General features: G+C 36.4%; 1 protein-coding gene across 8 annotated transcripts in view; it reads right to left on the reverse strand.

The window, feature by feature from the left end:
* Positions 1 to 18,561, reverse strand: part of lmo7a (LIM domain 7a) — a 65,811-nt gene that overhangs the window by 32,458 nt on the left and 14,792 nt on the right. For all 8 annotated transcript variants that reach the window (XM_073846070.1, XM_073846069.1, XM_073846068.1 and 5 more), the window contains exons 3-7: positions 18,373 to 18,442; positions 13,909 to 14,015; positions 2,771 to 2,801; positions 1,468 to 1,581; positions 723 to 918 (exon numbers count right to left, since the gene is read on the reverse strand). In XM_073846070.1, coding sequence (XP_073702171.1) covers positions 723 to 918; positions 1,468 to 1,581; positions 2,771 to 2,801; positions 13,909 to 14,015; positions 18,373 to 18,442 — 518 coding nt within the window. The remainder of the gene's footprint in view (positions 1 to 722; positions 919 to 1,467; positions 1,582 to 2,770; positions 2,802 to 13,908; positions 14,016 to 18,372; positions 18,443 to 18,561) is intronic.

Consider the following 18,561-nt stretch of genomic DNA (forward strand, 5'->3'; position numbering starts at 1 on the left):
AATGCTTATTTAAAAAACATGTTAAAATCTTTACCAACCTCTAACTTTTAAAAAGGTAGTATTCTCAGAAAATGTCTCCATTGTCCAAAAATAGACAACAAGACAACTTTTTTCTTTTTTCTGTGTAGTAAACATGGCAGTGGGAAGCCACTGACTCATTGGCAGGTCAGTGGGGAAAAAAGAAAAAAAAGTCTCACTGGAGTGAACGTTTAGACAGCCCAGAACACTAATTATATCGGCTGCTAATTACATCGGCACCTTCCTCATGAGCTGCAATTGAGCCCCTGAGACCGTGACAGAGTAGAAAGATGCTAATGTCACTAAAATGCAACCATGTAGAAGAGTATGAGTGGATAGAAGTTTGCACTTTCCACCAAAACAGTATCTGCTGACTGTCACAGACAGTAAAATATAGCTCATGACAAAAAACTTAAACGTATCACTTGTGCACCACTAGAGGGCACCAAGCATTTGTTTTGACAGGCAAGAGTTAATTAATAAACTACATTGCAGCTCAAGCTCAAGCAGTTTTTATTTTATGTGGCCAAGCTCTTTAAACTTCACAACTTATTTCTCTTCCTCTGGTTGAGTGTTTTCTTGTCTGAAAAGACACAAAATTAAATATCCAACTTCACCTTTCATACTCATCTCTTCTCATCTCTTACTGCCTCAAAGTCAAGCTAGGACACACAAGAGAGACTTAAGAGATTGAAGAGTCTTACCCTCGCTGCCGCCTTTGAGTGTAGCGTCTGATGATGTGCTGTAAGTTCTGGAGCCCAGTGAGTCGAGGCTGTCTAGAGAGTCTTCTCTCCTGTGTCCGGCCCGTAAGGGAAAGAGCTCTTCTTTCTCTGAGTACCAGCTATCTCTACAAGAGCTGTTTCGAACACTGCCCCGCAGTGATGTGCAATCCTCTAGTGCCTGTCGAGCACAAGGGTGTGAGTGTGAGAGACCAACACACAGCGTGCACAAGGGAAAAACACAAACAACAAACACAGCATACAGCCTCCATCAGTGCATAAACGAAGTCTCTTCCATCGTAAGTCATGCCACTGAAGCATAAGTGTTCAAACTCATGTTCTGATATGGGTGTGTATTACAGTATATTATATAAGTGTATTAAATTTAAATGGCAGGTTTAATGACAAGAAATATTTTGTTGGCACTTCTTAAAAAATATAATACGCATGGTAAAATTCCATTCAAATTCCAATAAATGTTTTTTTTTCCATACATAAGAAAAGTCAATATCAAAGCAATTAATTACTTTTGGCCAACTGTTTTCTTCAATGTTTAACCATGAGACCAGTATGCTGCATTCTTTGGCAGATATTTTAAATACCAAAATGGATACAATATGCGATTTACACGGTCAGCTGATCTGGAAGAATCCACGGTATTCAAGCGCTACAATTTAACATCTAAAAGTAAATACTACAGTCAAATACTGCATGTCAATACATATCTTACCTTATATAGTGCTGTGCCAAGTAATCCCTCGAAAGCCTTTAGTTTTAGGTAAGGTCCATTATAAAAAGGATCAGCATGTGCCTTTCTGCCCAACCAATATATGGTGATCAGAACCTAGGACACAAATCAACTGTATTAGAACAACAAAAGATTGCAACAAAGATACAATTCATCCCTGGCTGCATGCCGAGATATCAACAAAACTAGTTAAATCACGTTGTAAGATTTAAAGCCATTATTTTTACCGGGCTCAAAAATATTAGGCTACTTTTTACATTTAGTTAAAAGTTTTGAATCACTCGATCAACGATGAACTGACTTTATCTGAAAAATAATGTGTCCTTTTGTATTATCCACACACTATTTTCTTATTAAATACTATAAAACTGCTTTGACACAATCTGTATTGTTAAAAGTGCTACATAAAATAAAGGTGACTGGACTTGAATTGAAAAGTTGCTTTTTGAGCCGTTTCCTTTCTTGAGCCATGTTCATTTTAAAGCATAAATAAAGTTAGTTCACTGATATTTGACTGATATTTCAATAGTTTTAAATATTTCAAGAATATACACCATTCAAAAGTTTGGGATCATGATTTTTTTTTTTTAAATGATGAAAAGTGACAGTTAAGACTTTTTTTTATTTTATTGATGCAAAAAATTATTATAATCACAAAAAATATAAATAATTTTAAAACAATTTCAAACAAATGCTGTTCCTTTGAACCTTCTATTCATCAAAGAATTCATAAAAAATCATGGTTTCCACAAAAAATATTACAGAGCACAACCATTTTCGACTGTGATGATAATGATAAATGTTTCTTGAACACCAACAGCATATTAGAATGATTTCTGAAGACTGGAGTAATGGCTGCTAAAAATTCAGCTTTGCATCACAGGAATAAATTACGTTATATGAAAATAGCTATTAACAAAAACAGCTATTTTATTTCACAAGATTACAGTCTTTTTTGGTTAAAAAATGCAGCCTTGGTGAGCATAAAATAATAATGACCCCGATCTTTTGCATTGCATTTCTTCTCTAGAGAGGTGAGGGATGTCTTGAGCATCGTATTTGAGTTTTATATAAAGCCTGTTGAAATGTAACTATGATATACTGCCACTGAGCTACTTTAAGAGATAAACAGACAACCACAAACCACAATGTGGAAGCTGTAAAGTGAGCATTTCATTTGGCACTGCAGGAATGAAGCCAGACTCCCAAAGCTCACAGCATATTTTAAATTAACAAATTAGGAGATAAACATGATTGACCCAAATAATTCAGCATTAGCACTTACATTTTTGAGCCTCCTGCTGCTCTCCTGGCGCCTGTAGAAGAGAAGAGGTGTTTGGTTAATCACTCACAGCCTGGGAAAAAGACAATAAAAAACAGTGGGCATGTTTTGGGTCTCTGTGTGCCCTGGTGAATGAGCTAGAAGGTGAAAGCACAATCCCATCAGGCCAGCTCTATACAAAAGGATATGCACTGGAAACATGCTCAACTCAAACAACAGCCAAACAACCCTATTAAAATAAACTGACAGTATATATTTTATTTCAGAAATGCAATAGAAATAATTAAACACTCACTCTCTTGTCCTTGACAGGTTATTTATGAGCACTGTCAGGTTAAGACCAAATAGAATCACTATAAAAATACCACCTCAATGGAATTTTGAACCTAAGAACCTTGACATCCTGTTGCTGTGAGGTATTTCCTTCTCTGATGTTTTGATCAAACAGATTATGTAATACTTAAGCCATTTGCTATGTGAATGTTTCTTGCAAAAAAAAAAAAAAAAAGTATTTACAGTATATACCTGCAACTTTTAAATGCAATTCCGTATATATATAGGTTATACAATTGTACAGAAGCGCATGTCTGGGCCATGCATTTTAGTAATTGGACTGCCCAGAGCGTTTAATGACACTGGGAGTGCCTGCACTGTAGGTACATACCATCCTGACAGTCTATAATGACACAACATCTATAGAGGACATTCCGTACTAACAATACACTCTCAAAGGGAATACAATGCAATTTAGCTGTAACAGCCATGATGCAAGATTTATGACACAACCTACAGAGTTCAACAGCTGAGTGGTTAGAGAGCGATTATGCTGTGTGTTTTTCAAGCTGGTGAACCTGTATGACATGTTCAACTAGCTGAATGAAGGCGTTCACTGCTCCCGATAACAACAATTTATTGCTCCAATAAAAGTCGTATGAGGATAAAAAAAAGGTATGTGCCTGACATCGGAACAAAGTCCACATTTACAAAGCTGCTGGAAAAAAAAATATCCAGAACATTCTACCTTAAACGCTTGTTAGCTAATGATAATTCATGAGCCCTGAAAAATCCAAAGGACTCTTTGTTGGGGTGAGAAAAAATAGGGAACCTCAAGGGTGTATTTTGGTTTCATGTGATCAGCTGTTCTCTCACATGAATCAGAAGCATTTATTTATCAGCAAATCCTTTATGAAAAAAAAGATTCTATCTAATGGATATTCGAAAGGGAAAGCTAAATCTGCAAAATCTGCATTTCTGATACAATCTGATTAAAGAGAAAGAAAAACAAAAGAGAAAGTTTGTAAAATTACAGTTTTAACAGTGTCCTTGGGAACATTTCAGTTATGTTGCTGTCTACGCAGGGTTAGAAAGCTCTCGGATTTCATCAAAAACATCCTAATTTTTGTTCCGAAGATGAACAAAGATCTTATGGGTTTGGAACGACATGAGGGTGAATAATAAATGACAGACTTTTCTTTTTTAGGTCAACCATCCCTCTCTCATGTTGTCTTGAACTCATATGACTTCCTGTCATCTGAGGAAGATTTTTTGAAAAATGTTATCAATTTTTTTGCAATTAAAGTGACTAAACTTTTCAAACATTAAAGAGAATGCAAACACACCATAAAACAATAAAAGCATCATAAAAGTAGTCAGTAATGCTAAATACATTTTGGTTCCGTCTTCACAAAGACGTACATGAGTAGACACCTTTTCTAATACCTTGTTTTGGTGTTTTTTTTATTATTTCAGGGCTTGACAGCTTGTTCTAATTCATTATATCAATATATTAAGAGTGACCAGTATATTGACAGTTTGAAAGCTGTTAACAATGGGTTATGTAAAAAAAAATCAAAACATAACAGCCGCTCTTGCCACTCTTAATTCTCCATCCTTTAGTAAGAGAACTCCGGCTGGAACATTCCATTTGCAACAGCTCATTTTTCTACTCAAAACACTGTCAGACATAATCAGACGACAAATGCTTTTCAATGGGGTCCCTATTCACACAACAGACTTAAATGCTTTGAACTAATGTGTCTAAACAAGTACAAGACTGCGTTAAATTGCTTATAATCACCCATCTGTTCCCAAGGCAAAAGAAATGTTTAGCACTAATGACTGTTTGTGAGAATATAATGTATGCACTGTTACATTCTCACAACAGACAAATTCAACCTGCTGCTTTTTAAAATACTTGTGTGTCAGAACTCAGAATCTAAGCTGTATTCACCAAAGGCTGTTTTTTGAGGCCTGAAGATAGAGCCAATGTCATAAACAAGAGCCGTACTTGTCCGTGGGAAAGTCACGATGACATTTAGGATGTGTCTCTGTTTAGAAACCTAACCATTTCTGTATGTGTGATTATTGTGTCGTTACAAAGTAGAACACAATGGAGGTTTCTTAATGGTACTTTGCTTTTTCACTCTAAACAATGTCCAAACCACAGAGGCTGTGAGTGAAAAAGTAGGATAGTCTATAACAGAGATAGGATATTGCCTACGCATAATCTAAAATACTTACACATGGACAAAGTCCAACCCTTAGTTACACAATATCCAAAGCATATTTCTGGAATTTTCGAGTCGTATTTCCGTCTTCAGTATGAAAATGATTCACGTCTATAAAAATGTGGTACAAACCTGCCAGTCCCTTTTGGGTAATGCAATATAATGACGCAGTGACAATGATCGGGCAGGTTTGTGACACATCAACACCCCTTATTTACAAAGCCTAATACTAGTGGGTGTGTGTGTGCATAGCTGGGATATTAAGACCTCACAGCCCAGTTCTGTAACATTCAGCAGCTAAAGAATGTTCCTGGTTTAATGAACAAATGCTAATAATGAGTCATGTCAGATTGCATCAATCATTCTTTGTGTCTTTACTTCTTTTTTCTATAAAGAATTCACTCACACCCCTATGATACAACATAAACATTTCAATGGAAGCATCAGCTGTGACAGATTTGATGTCCCCAAAAGACTTGTTACATTCTTATCCAAATCACCAGCTATAATCCACAAGTAAACATTATAAAGATATCATTTGCACTAGTCTGATGAGCCCGTCGAACACACGCAGCTCTTGTTTGTCCGCTTACGACGTGGACAACTGAGCAATTCACAGTGAGAGCCAGTGTCCCTGTCACAGACACCACCGATGCCATCCAGTGCCACACGCCATTGAAAAAATAACTTATTCATTCTCTCACAATTCTTCTAATGAAAATGTTACATTACAATTCACAACACAGTGAATCTAAAAGGGTCTTCACACTTTCAGCATACAATAGTGCACCAAAAGTACTTATTTACTGGTCTAAACGGACTTACAATATTGATTTTTAAAGAAGTCTCTTATGCTTACTGAGGCTGCAGTTATGTATTATAATTTAAAATAACATTTTTATTACTTTAATATATTTTAAAATCTAATTTAATCCTGTAATGTCACACTTTCAGCAGCCATTACTCTAGTATTCAGTGTCACATGATCCTTCAGAAATAAATCTATGCTGATTTGGTACTCAAGAAACATTTTTTTATTATTATCAAAATCTATGCTGCTTAACATTTCAGCAATATTCTTTCCAAGTTTGGTTTTATGAATTGAAACTGCAAAAGAACAGCGTTTATTTGCAACATTATAAATGTCTTTACTGTCCTATTCAGTCTTTTTTTACTTAAAAAAAACTATACTGACTCTAAACTTTTGAAGGGTAGTATCCCAGCAAGCATTTTTTGGTCTAAAAGACGTCTATTAGCCGTGAAAACACAGCCCAGACGTCTAGGCTAAAACAAATTTGTATTTGGGCTGTCAGTGAAAATTTAATAGACGTCTACAAATATCCCAGTATTAGACTAGTCACCAATTTAAAAATGACAAATTAAAATTACAAAAATTAAACCATAAAACCTTGTAAACGCTGCTGAGTTTGCTTACAGGATGGAATATCACACATCTAACTAGTTATTTTGCCAAAAAATGGCATGCAACCAAATTCAAGATTATTTGGGCTGGAAGTGGGTTACACATAGCCGGACTATATCGGGTTTATAGTTAACCCAGATGGTGAAATGACGACTATTGCTTGCTGGGATATTTAAATCTAATAAAAAAGAATACTAAACTCAGCACGTCCATTTTCCAATATTTTCCCACTTAAATACAGCTAAAAATATCCAGTGGCCAACCTCAAACAAAGCATCTGTATATACTAAGAGAAGAGAAATGGTTTATCTGGGAATCAGTTCGGCACTGGAGCATAAGATGATAATATCTGCGGTTAACAATAACAATATTGGTAATGCTACACAACCTCTGAAACATTTGTGATCACATTTCTGTTATGCTATGTATGACTTCTCTTAAAGTCAGTGACTGATGATTGTCCATGTCCATGATTCTGATTCTGATGTCTGAAATCAAAATGTGAGGCTTTATCAACACTCTAAACCACTAAAATGCACACCACTATAAACTACTGGAATGCAGGAAGAGTTATAATTCTTTATCATTAACTTTATGTAATCGCTAGTAACATGGCAATACATTCACTGGCGAAGACAATAATAAAAAGCAGAGACAAAGTTCACCCAGCAACAAAAAGGCAAGTTATCAAACCTTCTGAACCATGATTCACCACTAGTCATTAGTGTTGGGCGATATGCTCAATTTTCACATCATCCTATCGTCAGCCTGTGAGATCGCCGATACACGATACTATCGTGCTAATTTATTTGATAATCTCTATGTACTAAATTCCTTATTGGTTTTGTAAGACGCAGTTGTGCGTGTACAGAGCGCTGACTGTAGTTTTGCCGGAGAAGTTCAAGTTTACTTTCGGTTTGATTCTCTGCTATCTTCAGTGAGTAGTAAATGTGCGTGCTTGAATGTAAATGAATGTATCTATACCCGTCATATTGCAATAATGTTACCGCTGTATGTCTGATTGTTGTCATCAGTTCATGTTGTAGTTCAGTTCATATAGAATGAGGAGAAACGGTGCCCATGTAATTCACGTGGTATGTTTAGCGTCATTTTATTGCATCGTAATTCTAGTTAACGCATATAGATGTTACTGAGGTGAGGTGAATGTTTATGTTTCCTATATACAGACGGATTCTGATATATGTATTTAATTCAGCCTAAACCACATTTTACTACCTTTATCCTAATGGCTGTGCAATGCTGGATAATATAATCCTTACATCATCTTAAAAAGCAGCTACAAATAACAAGCAAAGAACATTTACATTATCAAAGAACTTCATCACTAACTAGTGTAGCCTTGTCTAGTGCGAAGTGCACTTTAAAAAACACTCCCGTTATAATCAGTTTATCTATCTACTGTATGATGAATAAATCTCTTACCCATACGGCGCGTTAAGGCGACGACGTGGCCACTCTATGTGTGTTTATATCACGGCAAGTTTCTGAAGCATCCTAGAAGCGACTCTCTGCGCTGCATCGCTAAAGTTAGGCGCCTTTTTGATGGATAATAATAATAATCGTCTTGCTATCGTCAAAGGCATCAGCAACTGGTGATATCTCTAACTATCGTCGATACATGATACTATCGTCTGATTGGTACAACCCTACTAGTCATAGCTATACCATCAAATGTTTGTCCATTTGATGATACATTTTTAATCTAAGAATACCTATTTATAAAAAAAGATCCATGTCTGTATGTTCAATACATCCGACATTTACGCAGCACCACCAGTAGCAGGACAAAACAGTCATGAAAACAGTTTTCCAGAATCCTGTTCATCATCATTTAAGTTAATTTTTGAGTCTGTTAGGATAGGACCACTGATCTATATAATGACTGGATTGCTCATTGCGTTCTAAAATGCCGTTAGGCAGTGAAGCCACCGGAAGTGTTCGATCCGCCATCTTACTATTCCCTACCGGCAGAGTGCGCCATTGAATTCGCATGTAAACCACTGACCTAAAATCACCCGATTTGAAGCGTTTCATTCACACATCATTAGTTTTGAGGATATGTGTATGTAAATAAATTATACTTAAGATGTTATCTGGAATGTTTATGGTCTTTTCGGGCTGGATAAGCGATATATATTGAAATCGTTTAGGTGGGTGTGTCAGCCGCGCACTTGCAGACACAGGTGAGTTAACTGAACCAAAACGAAAATATATTTATGTACCCAATTATGCAGGAAATTATAAACAAAACCGTGTATATGGTATTAGTAGCCTACCTGAAATTGTTTCGATTGTACAATATTGCTCTTGTACTATAAATTAAAATCTTTGAAATAAAGCTTAATGTCTTTAAGTAGTCAGCGCGGTATGGTGCGTTTTTTTTTAATGAGCAGCATCTATTTCAGTCTCTTCAAATCACCAAATTCTGTAATGATTTACTAACATTACTGTTTCCATGTGAGTAAAATGCTGCGTATATATGTTGAATTAATTATTAATTTAACGAACAAATCATTACCTGCTTCAAAATTAATAATGTTATTAATGAATATATAATAATATAACATACAATAAACGAATTAATAACAAAAGTATTGTTGAAACATGCAGTTAGCCTACTGTACGAATAAATACAACAAAATGACATAAACAGTGATTATTCAGATTTATGAGCACATTTTCTTTTGTAAACATATGTTGAACGCCCGATGTTTATGCTTATCTGATGTACATGACTGTAATGTAGGCTTTATGAACGTACATTTTTAATAAGCAGAGGGAATTCCCGACAATAAACAAATAACCGTTTACATGCTTAGGACGTTTGCGTTGTAAAAATGCACAGTGAGACTTCAGATATAAAAACGCTGACTTGTTATGTGATGTTTTCTCAATGAAATCGTATGATCTCCTATTCATTCAATGGAATGTATGCGAATAGTAGGGAATACTAATATGGCGGCGCGGTGGCTTCACTTTTATGACGTCATGAGCAATCCAGTTCTCTATTATAGATCAGTGGATAGGACACTATTCAGCTGAGATACATTTTGAAAAAAAAAAAATCCAAATTAAGTTCTTAGCAATTTTAGAAATTTACAAAATATTTTCATGGAACATGATCTCTACTTAATATCCTAATGATTTTTGGCATAAAAAAATAATCGATCATTTTGACACATACACTGCATTGTATTATGACTGGTCCAGGGTCACAAATGTTACTTGAAATAAAGTATTAAAAACTTTTTAGGCAAGGCAACATGTCTAATTTCCATTGAGGTTAACTTGATGTAGTAAAATAACTAAAACTGAAATTAAAAATAATAACTACGCACTGGTGACTGGTATAATTTGCATAATTAATGTAAATAATTTTGATTGTATGGTACAATGGGGCTAAAGGCACACCCTAAGATAAATGTGCTTTTCGCTGCGCCCACAGTGTACGATTGCAGAGAAATATATACGTTTATATTAAACATTTATGAAATAACAGATTTTGTGTGAAAATAAATCATACAAGTTGTCTATTTTGTTTAAAAATCTTATAAATGTATGAGGTGATAAGGGGGGTAAAAGGCTCACCAGCATGGGATAAAAGGCTTTAGCTAAAATAATGTTTTTTTTGTTTTTTTTAAATAATGTCTAAGTTAATACTTGTTAAAAACAATCAGTTTACAAATTACTATTTCTTGCCTTTTTTTAAATAAATAGAATAATTAATTTTGTTCAATAAATATACTGTCATTAAATTATTTTAATATGAAACATATACACAAATCATTTTAAAATGTAAAGATTCTGAAAGCATTGAATGAGATCCCATGGAAATTTAATATAGATTTACAGTAGTAACAACAAATTATATTTTTAATATGATATGATTAATAGCATGTTTTAAATATGATGGTTTCATTCTAAACATGGTGATTATCTTTAAGATGGACACCCAACATAATATATGATATTTAGTACCATCTGAATCTAGCAATGTCATGTTAACAAATAGAAAAGTCAGCCTTCTATAAATTGTCATGTTAATCATTGTGCCTCTAGCCCCAACAGCACGGTCACTTTTTACCTAAAATAACATCAAACGTTAGATCAAGTAAGCACAGAATTGACTGTGCGCTGCTGCCCATGATCGCGTCAAGGATCAGCCACATTTGCACGTGTATCTTGAAAAGCGGATGTTTTGGAAAGTGCTACGCCACATTTTTCTGCCATCTAGGCAGGAAAATAATATCAAAGGCACCTTTTGCCCCATTGTACCCTATAATGAACTTTTTGTTCACTTTACCACAGCATTTAAAATACAATAAAATAAATTATATTTTAGCAATTCAACTTTTATATACATAAACTAACCCCAAACAGGAAAGTGTTTGATCGGAAGTGTATATTGAGCACTGCTAACATGTTTATTTGCAGACATAAACAGGCCATGAAATGAACAGCTGTCATGCTGGAAAAGTCTGCCTGAGGGACAGATGACCTAGAGTTGTTTCCCTCTCTGAGACACTTGCTTTTCATGGCCTGATGAGTAATAATAAATGCAGGCCCCGCTTATCTCAGTCCTGTTGGCAATAAGCTGCAATATCTCCTCACGTTGCCTTCTGTGTGACTATGAACACTCTGCGTCAAACTCCACAAGGGCTATAAACCGCAGATCAGTGTGAGAGATCTTAGACTTTAATGTAGCATGCAAACTATGCCCTCGCATTGCAAAAAGTTGACCCAGGCTGTATTAGCAGTTGTTGAGAGAGCATTGAAACAGGAAAGTAGCATCGCTTCAAAACACAAAAAAAATGCATGGCATTTGCTCAAATGTTTTGGCAAGAGTCGGGTACAAAAACTTACCAAATATCACTGCCGGACAGTGTTGAGCGGGTCTAGTCTAATACTTGACCAGCTTACAGTTAGTATATGCAAACCACACGGCCAACACAAACCCACAACAGAGAACACACGCCAAAACAGTAGAGTTCTGGATGTAAACACAAACATGCTCCTGAAGAATGTAAAGTTACACCAGGAGAATGTAGAAGAAAACAAACTATCATATCACTGCTGCACTTCATCTAGTGTCAAAAACTGACCTTTCAATTCTAAAATTAGGACCCCTGGAACTCTTCCGCCAAATGGCTGTCAGTGGACACAGATAAACCCTCACTTCACGCTCACTTTACGCTCACACACACCCTCAGACATATACAAGTGGAGTAAGTGATTATAATTACAGCCTATAGGGCTTGGACGAGTCCTGTTGTTGCCAAGACAGTGAGGGTGTGGCGTGGTAACCGTCATGCAGCCAGGCTCGCTTTGTTTAATCTCAGCGTCGGCCAGGGCTGTCACTTCTGCTGAGGTAACAATGACAGGACGGGCAGAAACGCCCAGTCCTCCCTTGGCATATTCAAAGCAGCCTTATCAACATGGGCAAGCTAATTTTACATATTTGAATCATTACTAATTTGTTTGTGACGTGATATAGCTTTGATAGGTCACAATGCTCCAAACACACTAATAATTTCTGCCTGACCAGTTCAAGCCAGAGCGGAACACACCTTAGTCAAATGAAGCAGTTCACAAAAGGATCAACTATCAGAAAACAAAGAGACATGATCACAATCGATCACAGACAGACAGTAAAATAAATAGTTTACTCATAAATGGTCAGTTTTTTCTTATTTAAAACACATGAGTTTACTTTTTTTTGAAGAATTATCATTAACTCTTTTTTAAACTAATGGAAGCTGAGGCCGCCAAGCTCCAAAATGACAAATAAGCACCATAAAGTTAGGATTAATGTGATTCAGACTGTGCCTTGTGTGGTGCATTTCTCTATAAATTGACTAAATTTAAGTCGTTACTGACTGAAAAACAAGATATTCGATATATTATCCTTGGAAGAGCTTAAGAGAGTAGTAGTGTCTCTCAATTCATGAATGAATGTTTTCAGTGAAACTGATGAATCAGGTTCTAAAACTGTCTGAGTGATTCATTCACAAATTGAACAAATCCATTTTCAAGATCAACTCACTGATGGAGAGGATTGTCAGACAATGACAGATCTGTTATAGTCACAGCTATCATATAACTTCGCAAGACTTGGAAAATAGTGCACAAGTCAAGCAAACTACATTTATGGTCCTTTTACTGGTCTTTTTGGAAACATGAAAGCTTTAGTTCTCATTCACTGTAACCACATGGAAAGAAAAACAACAACTAGCACATTATTCTCCGTTTTTGTTTAATAGAATGACATGAGGGTAAGTAAATGATGACAGAATTATTAGTTTTTCTGAACTGTTGAACCTGAATAACAGATTTTCTAGTTGATCTAGCGTGGTATTTTTGTGTTTTTGTTTGCAAATATCAAAGTGCTATTACGGTGATGAACATGTCAGAGCTGTTCTGACAGATCTCACGACGTAACATATACAAGACACACCTGTGAGAATATGAACAGGTTGATCAACATGCCATGTTTTTCCACCCTGGTCACAGGTATGGGCTGAGCCAAAACACTGAAACTTCAACAATATAGCATGATTACAGCTAGCAGTTGACATAAACACCTGCGAGTGGCAAAAACACCCATAGCGCACACGTAGAAAGTCCTTAATCTCTCTTCATCTTGCATTACACATCAACTGTCAGCTTGTGTTTCAGCGATAGTAGGAGTTTATGCTTCACAGATGAGGGCGATTCTGCCGTTTTAAGATCAGATTATGGTTTCATTGCGACTCACCTCTACTCTGGTTGATTTATTGGCTCTTGGCTAACTTTCATTTTTTTCACTTGACAAAAGGCCATAACTAATTCATGACTTTCATTTAATATTCAATTCACTTTCGCGAGCAAAAACAAGCTCAAACATGATTGTATGATAAATGTTACAAAGCTGTTATGTCAACAACCACAACACGTCCCGTAAGTGTATTAAAAATAGTCATTCACTTTGAGCTTTGTATATTGAATTTAAATAACTGCCTTGGTAATACAAGCCTGTTTTACAAAAGTATGTGGATATGAGACCAGAGGACAATAAGATCTACCAAAATCACCATCCAGTGAGCCATAAACAGTGGTTGGACTCATTCTGTCTCTTAAACGCTGCTATTTTCACATTGGCGAAGAGTCAAGCGTATTACCGAACATTGTAAGTTGAGAAAAGCAAAACTTACTTGACAGTCACACGTGTGGATAAGTCTTGCAGGTCTCCTGGGTGAAAAAGCTGGGCCTCTTTTAGTCCAAGCTTTGCACAGGCTTTCAAGAAGAGGCTGATGTTGTCCTGTCGACAGAGAATATGTGTCCACCTTGTGAGATAGAAGTCATATGAGAGCTGTCTGGCACACGCAGTTCAGAAATCATTGCATCCAAAGTTCAGTCCAGTGAGCTGAAGCAGTGGGAGGAGACGAAAGAAGGCAGGTGGCAAATAAAAAGTGATACCACAGGAGCAAAGAATGAAGGCAGGGACGTCACTGACTGACCTGTCACGGTACCTGTGAGAACAGGAGTTTGGCCTTGGGGCGGTGCAAAAACATGACAGAGAGTGTCAACGCCACTAGTCCCCTCCCCCGCACATGTACTCCAGTCACACAAACACACGCACATGCACGCTCTCCCTTTTCACTCACTCTAGACTAACCCAGACGCATACCTACATGTGCACAAACATATAAACTCAAGCATACTCTCCCTTTTCACACCCAGAAACCGCCACTCAAACCTCTCAGCACAGTATTTGAGGAATCTTCAGGGCGGTGGATTATTTTGGCGACGGGGTTGCCATGAAAACACAGGTGACTAAAACGACAAACTATTTCCCCCAAGCAAGTGTTAAAATCACTTGGTGGGTGGGTAGGGAAATGCTTCAATGTAAAGGAAACTTGAGCGTCTGTGTGCATTCTCTTAGGCGTCCGGTATGTTGATGAATGCGGTCTATCGTGGTATTGATGTCGTGTTATAACATCATTTCAATTAGATTTGATCAACCATCTGGTTGAGATGTACAGAGCGTGCAGCCCACCCTTTCCTGCTTTTTGCCGCTCGCTCTAAAATAATCACAGGGTGCTCTGGTCTATATTTAAACAGCAAACATGCTTATTAGCAGATGGCAATGAGCAGCTCCACTTTTGAATCAACTCTTTGCTTAAACTGTTAAATCTAGGGTCAAAGGTCTTACCCTGAGTCCCTGACCCTGTGTGAGGGTCAAAGTATCTGTTGAAGTACGTCTCATCTGTGTTTAAAAGGTCAAAATGTGTCTGAAATGCAGTGCATAGAAAATAGATGTCAACAAGATGTCTCTACGCTCTTAAAAATAAAGGTTCCTTATTGGCATCAATGGTTCTATGAAGAACCTTGAACATCTTGAACACTTTTCAAAAGCAGAAAAGGTTCTTTAGATTTTTAAAATGTTCTTCAAAGTGGTTCTTTTAGAAACTTTTCACTGAAAGGTTCGTTGGGGAACCAAAATGGTTCTTCTATGGCATCACTGCAAAAACAACATATTTTTAAGAGTGTAGCGTTCTGTTCTTCAAACAAATCCTCACACTCCAACAGCTTGATCAGTGTCCTTAACCCTTAACCTAGACTTATGCAAAATATCTAAGACATGAAAGAGTTCCGCTAGTCACCTGTTTACCTGAATACCTGAATGCTAAATGTCTCGGAGCAGGTGGCTAGGAACAAACAGACTTTTACATGTTTAACCTTTACATGGAATTTAGAATGACCTTAATAGGAGACGTTAATCAAAGCATTATGTGTTAATGATTTTGCACAGATAGTTTCGGGACTATATAATGACATAATCACTGACTTAAGTGTGTCAGATACCTCTACCTATAACAATATCACCTTGCCACAGCAGAATGCTTCAAATGTATTAAATTTTAGTTTAGTTATTAGGTTTCAATGCAACACAACAGTTACAGGTTCTGTCCCAGCTATATGCGACACTGGATCTATAACTTTTGTGTCCTTGAACAAGGCGCCTAAACAAGGTTGCTACAATTCCTTTAAATCACTTAAGCAAGTTTTAACATTCATTAGTTAGCATATCAGAATTCATCTCAAGAACCAAATCATGCAGACATAATGATGCAGAAAGGATCTTTACAGTCAATGCACATAATCCTGTCAGAAATTCTGATTTAGTGATTACAATCCCCTGACAAAACCAACAAGCCGTCTGTCAAACACTTTGTATGAAAGCCCATTTTCACCATATAATAAAAAAAGGTTATTGCAACTTCTTTAAAATCTCATAATTCTGACTTTTGTTGAATTGCAATTGACATTTTTTCTTGCAAATGTGAGTATCTCGCAATTCAGCATTTTTTCTCGCAATTACGAATTTATATCTCACAGTTCTGACTTTTTTCTCAGAATTGTGAGATATAAACACAAATGTGAGTTAAAGTCATAATTGTGAGATATAAACTCACTATTAAGAGAAAAAAAATCACAAATTGGAGATATAAACTCGCAATTCTAAGAAAAAAGTTTAGAATTGTGAGTTCATATCTCACAATTCTGACTATATAACTGCCAATTGCGACTTTTTATCTCATAATTCTGGCTTTTTTCTCAGAATTGCATGATATAAAGTCACAATTCTGAATTGTTTCTCAGAATTGCATGATATAAAATCACAATTCTAAATTGTTCTCCAGAATTGTGATATAAACTCACAATTGTGAGAAATAAAGTCAGAACTGCAAGATAAAAACTTGCAATTATGACTTTTGTCTCAGAATTGTGAGATATAAACTTGCAATTGCAAGTTATAAAGTCCAATTTTGAGGGTAAAAAAGACTGATATGTTCTCAGAATTGCGTGTTTATATCTAAAAATTCTTACTTAACTTGCAATTCCGAGAAAAAAAGCAATTCTCGCAATTCTGACCTTTTTTCTTGCAATCTCAAAACTTTATTTATCAAAATTGCAAGTTTATGTCTTGCAATTCTGACTATAACAGTTTCATGTTTATATCTCACAAATCTGAGAAAAAAAGTCAGAATTACAAGATGTGAACTCATAACTGAAAAAATTAGATAAAAAGTCACAATTACCTTTTTTATTTTTTATTCAGAAACAGAAACGTGCTTCTACAGTTTAGCGACTGCTTGTTGATTGATTGATTATGATTTAGAAATTTAGAGGTGTTATATACCATACATTCATATATTATTCATATAAAGTAAATTCTTGTGATAAAGTGTGTCAGCGCACATCAAATTCTTATATGAAAACTATTAGAGGGAATAGGGAATAACAGCCAGTTCCTTAAAAATTGAACACTTACACATAATAGGTTTAATAAAAGTAAATAATAAAATATAAATGCTTAAATACCCACTTTTAAGAGCAAACAAGCCTGGTGGCCTGTGGAAAATTCGATTCAAATAATCAGTTCTGCCAATTCCCCTTTCACAGTGGTGAGACTCGCTGCAAATATACCCATCCAGCCCAATTATGGGGGGTTTATGAAGGGCTACGCTCATCTCTCTGCTAAACCTCAGGCCAAAGCCCTGCCAGAATAACTTTTCTAATGTGGGCGACCAGCGTGCCACACAAGTGTAGGCTTCCTCTCTTCAAATTGTTAAAAGGAGGATCGGCTATCCAGGGAAACACAAGGGTAAACCACGGCTCTGGGTTTGATGGAACTATGGGAAAGTGATCCAGAGATCAGTCAAAGCCAAACCCTGAGTAGAGTTTAGCGATCCAAAGCCAGAGTCGCTACACAGTCCACAAAACCAAAGATTTCCGCTCTTGCGCTAATGAGCCTTGATTTAACAAAATATAAAACCTCTGTATTAGAATCAAACTGTGTCGAACAAAAGCAAAGCAGCCAGAAGGAACAATAATGCTGCTGGTGAGATTTCAGAGCCTTTCATTCTGTGGAAAAATATCTTTCATCGGTCATATAGTTGGATAAGAGCATTGTGTTCTTTCGCATCTGGTAGCTCAGAAACTGCTCTCTTACGGACAAACTTTACAGGCTCAGCAGTATTTAGCAAAACTAAAATACACTCCAAACTCTGTGTTTTTCTTTGCATGCCTTTGCTTAGCCCTTGCCATGTAAGCCCTCAATTGTGAGTTTAGGCTGTGCTCGGTAGGTTTCGGGGTTGGAAGCATTTTATGGAAATACCACTGTGATGCTGTTGGACATGGAGATGCTTATCTAAGCTTACCTGGGTCAAGAGTTTTAAAGGGCAATGGGAACTAAATGAGCATGTTTTGCATAGATTAGACCAAAACAGCTTCAATAAAAACAGCTCAATCAGGCCCATATGCCTCTTGTCTGTGCTCTTGAATTAGAAAGTCCTCAAAAAGATTTGCTTTAGGGTTTTCGTCATGAGAATGTGCTGGATGATCCAGCTACTCTTCTCTACATAAATATGGATTGTTCACATTAACAATGGAAAAATCACAATGCGTATTATTTGGAAATACTGTACGGTGGCAAATGATTCCTATTAAATACCAAGTAAAAGTAAATGATCAAGCCTGTGCAATTCGCAGTTTACATGTACACGTAAACTGTTTAGTAAATGATTCAAACTTCTTAGCCAAGGTGGAATACTACAGCTCAAATAATATATGCATGTCAAAGTACAAATAATAATCATTTTAAAACTTACCAGGCCAGCAATAGGTGTGGATAATCTGTTTAGTTTCTTGATGACGCCAGGTCTGATCTTGTTGATCAAACTAGAAGGAGTAAACCAGAACAAAAGTCAACACAAACAATTATATTGCGTGTCAGTTGCCAGTTTATGGCTTCCTTTAATTCTGACCATCTGGCTTCGGTTTACAAAGCCATCTAATGC

This window comes from Garra rufa, chromosome 8, assembly GCF_049309525.1.
Source record: "Garra rufa chromosome 8, GarRuf1.0, whole genome shotgun sequence".
NCBI classification, from domain to species: domain Eukaryota; kingdom Metazoa; phylum Chordata; class Actinopteri; order Cypriniformes; family Cyprinidae; genus Garra; species Garra rufa.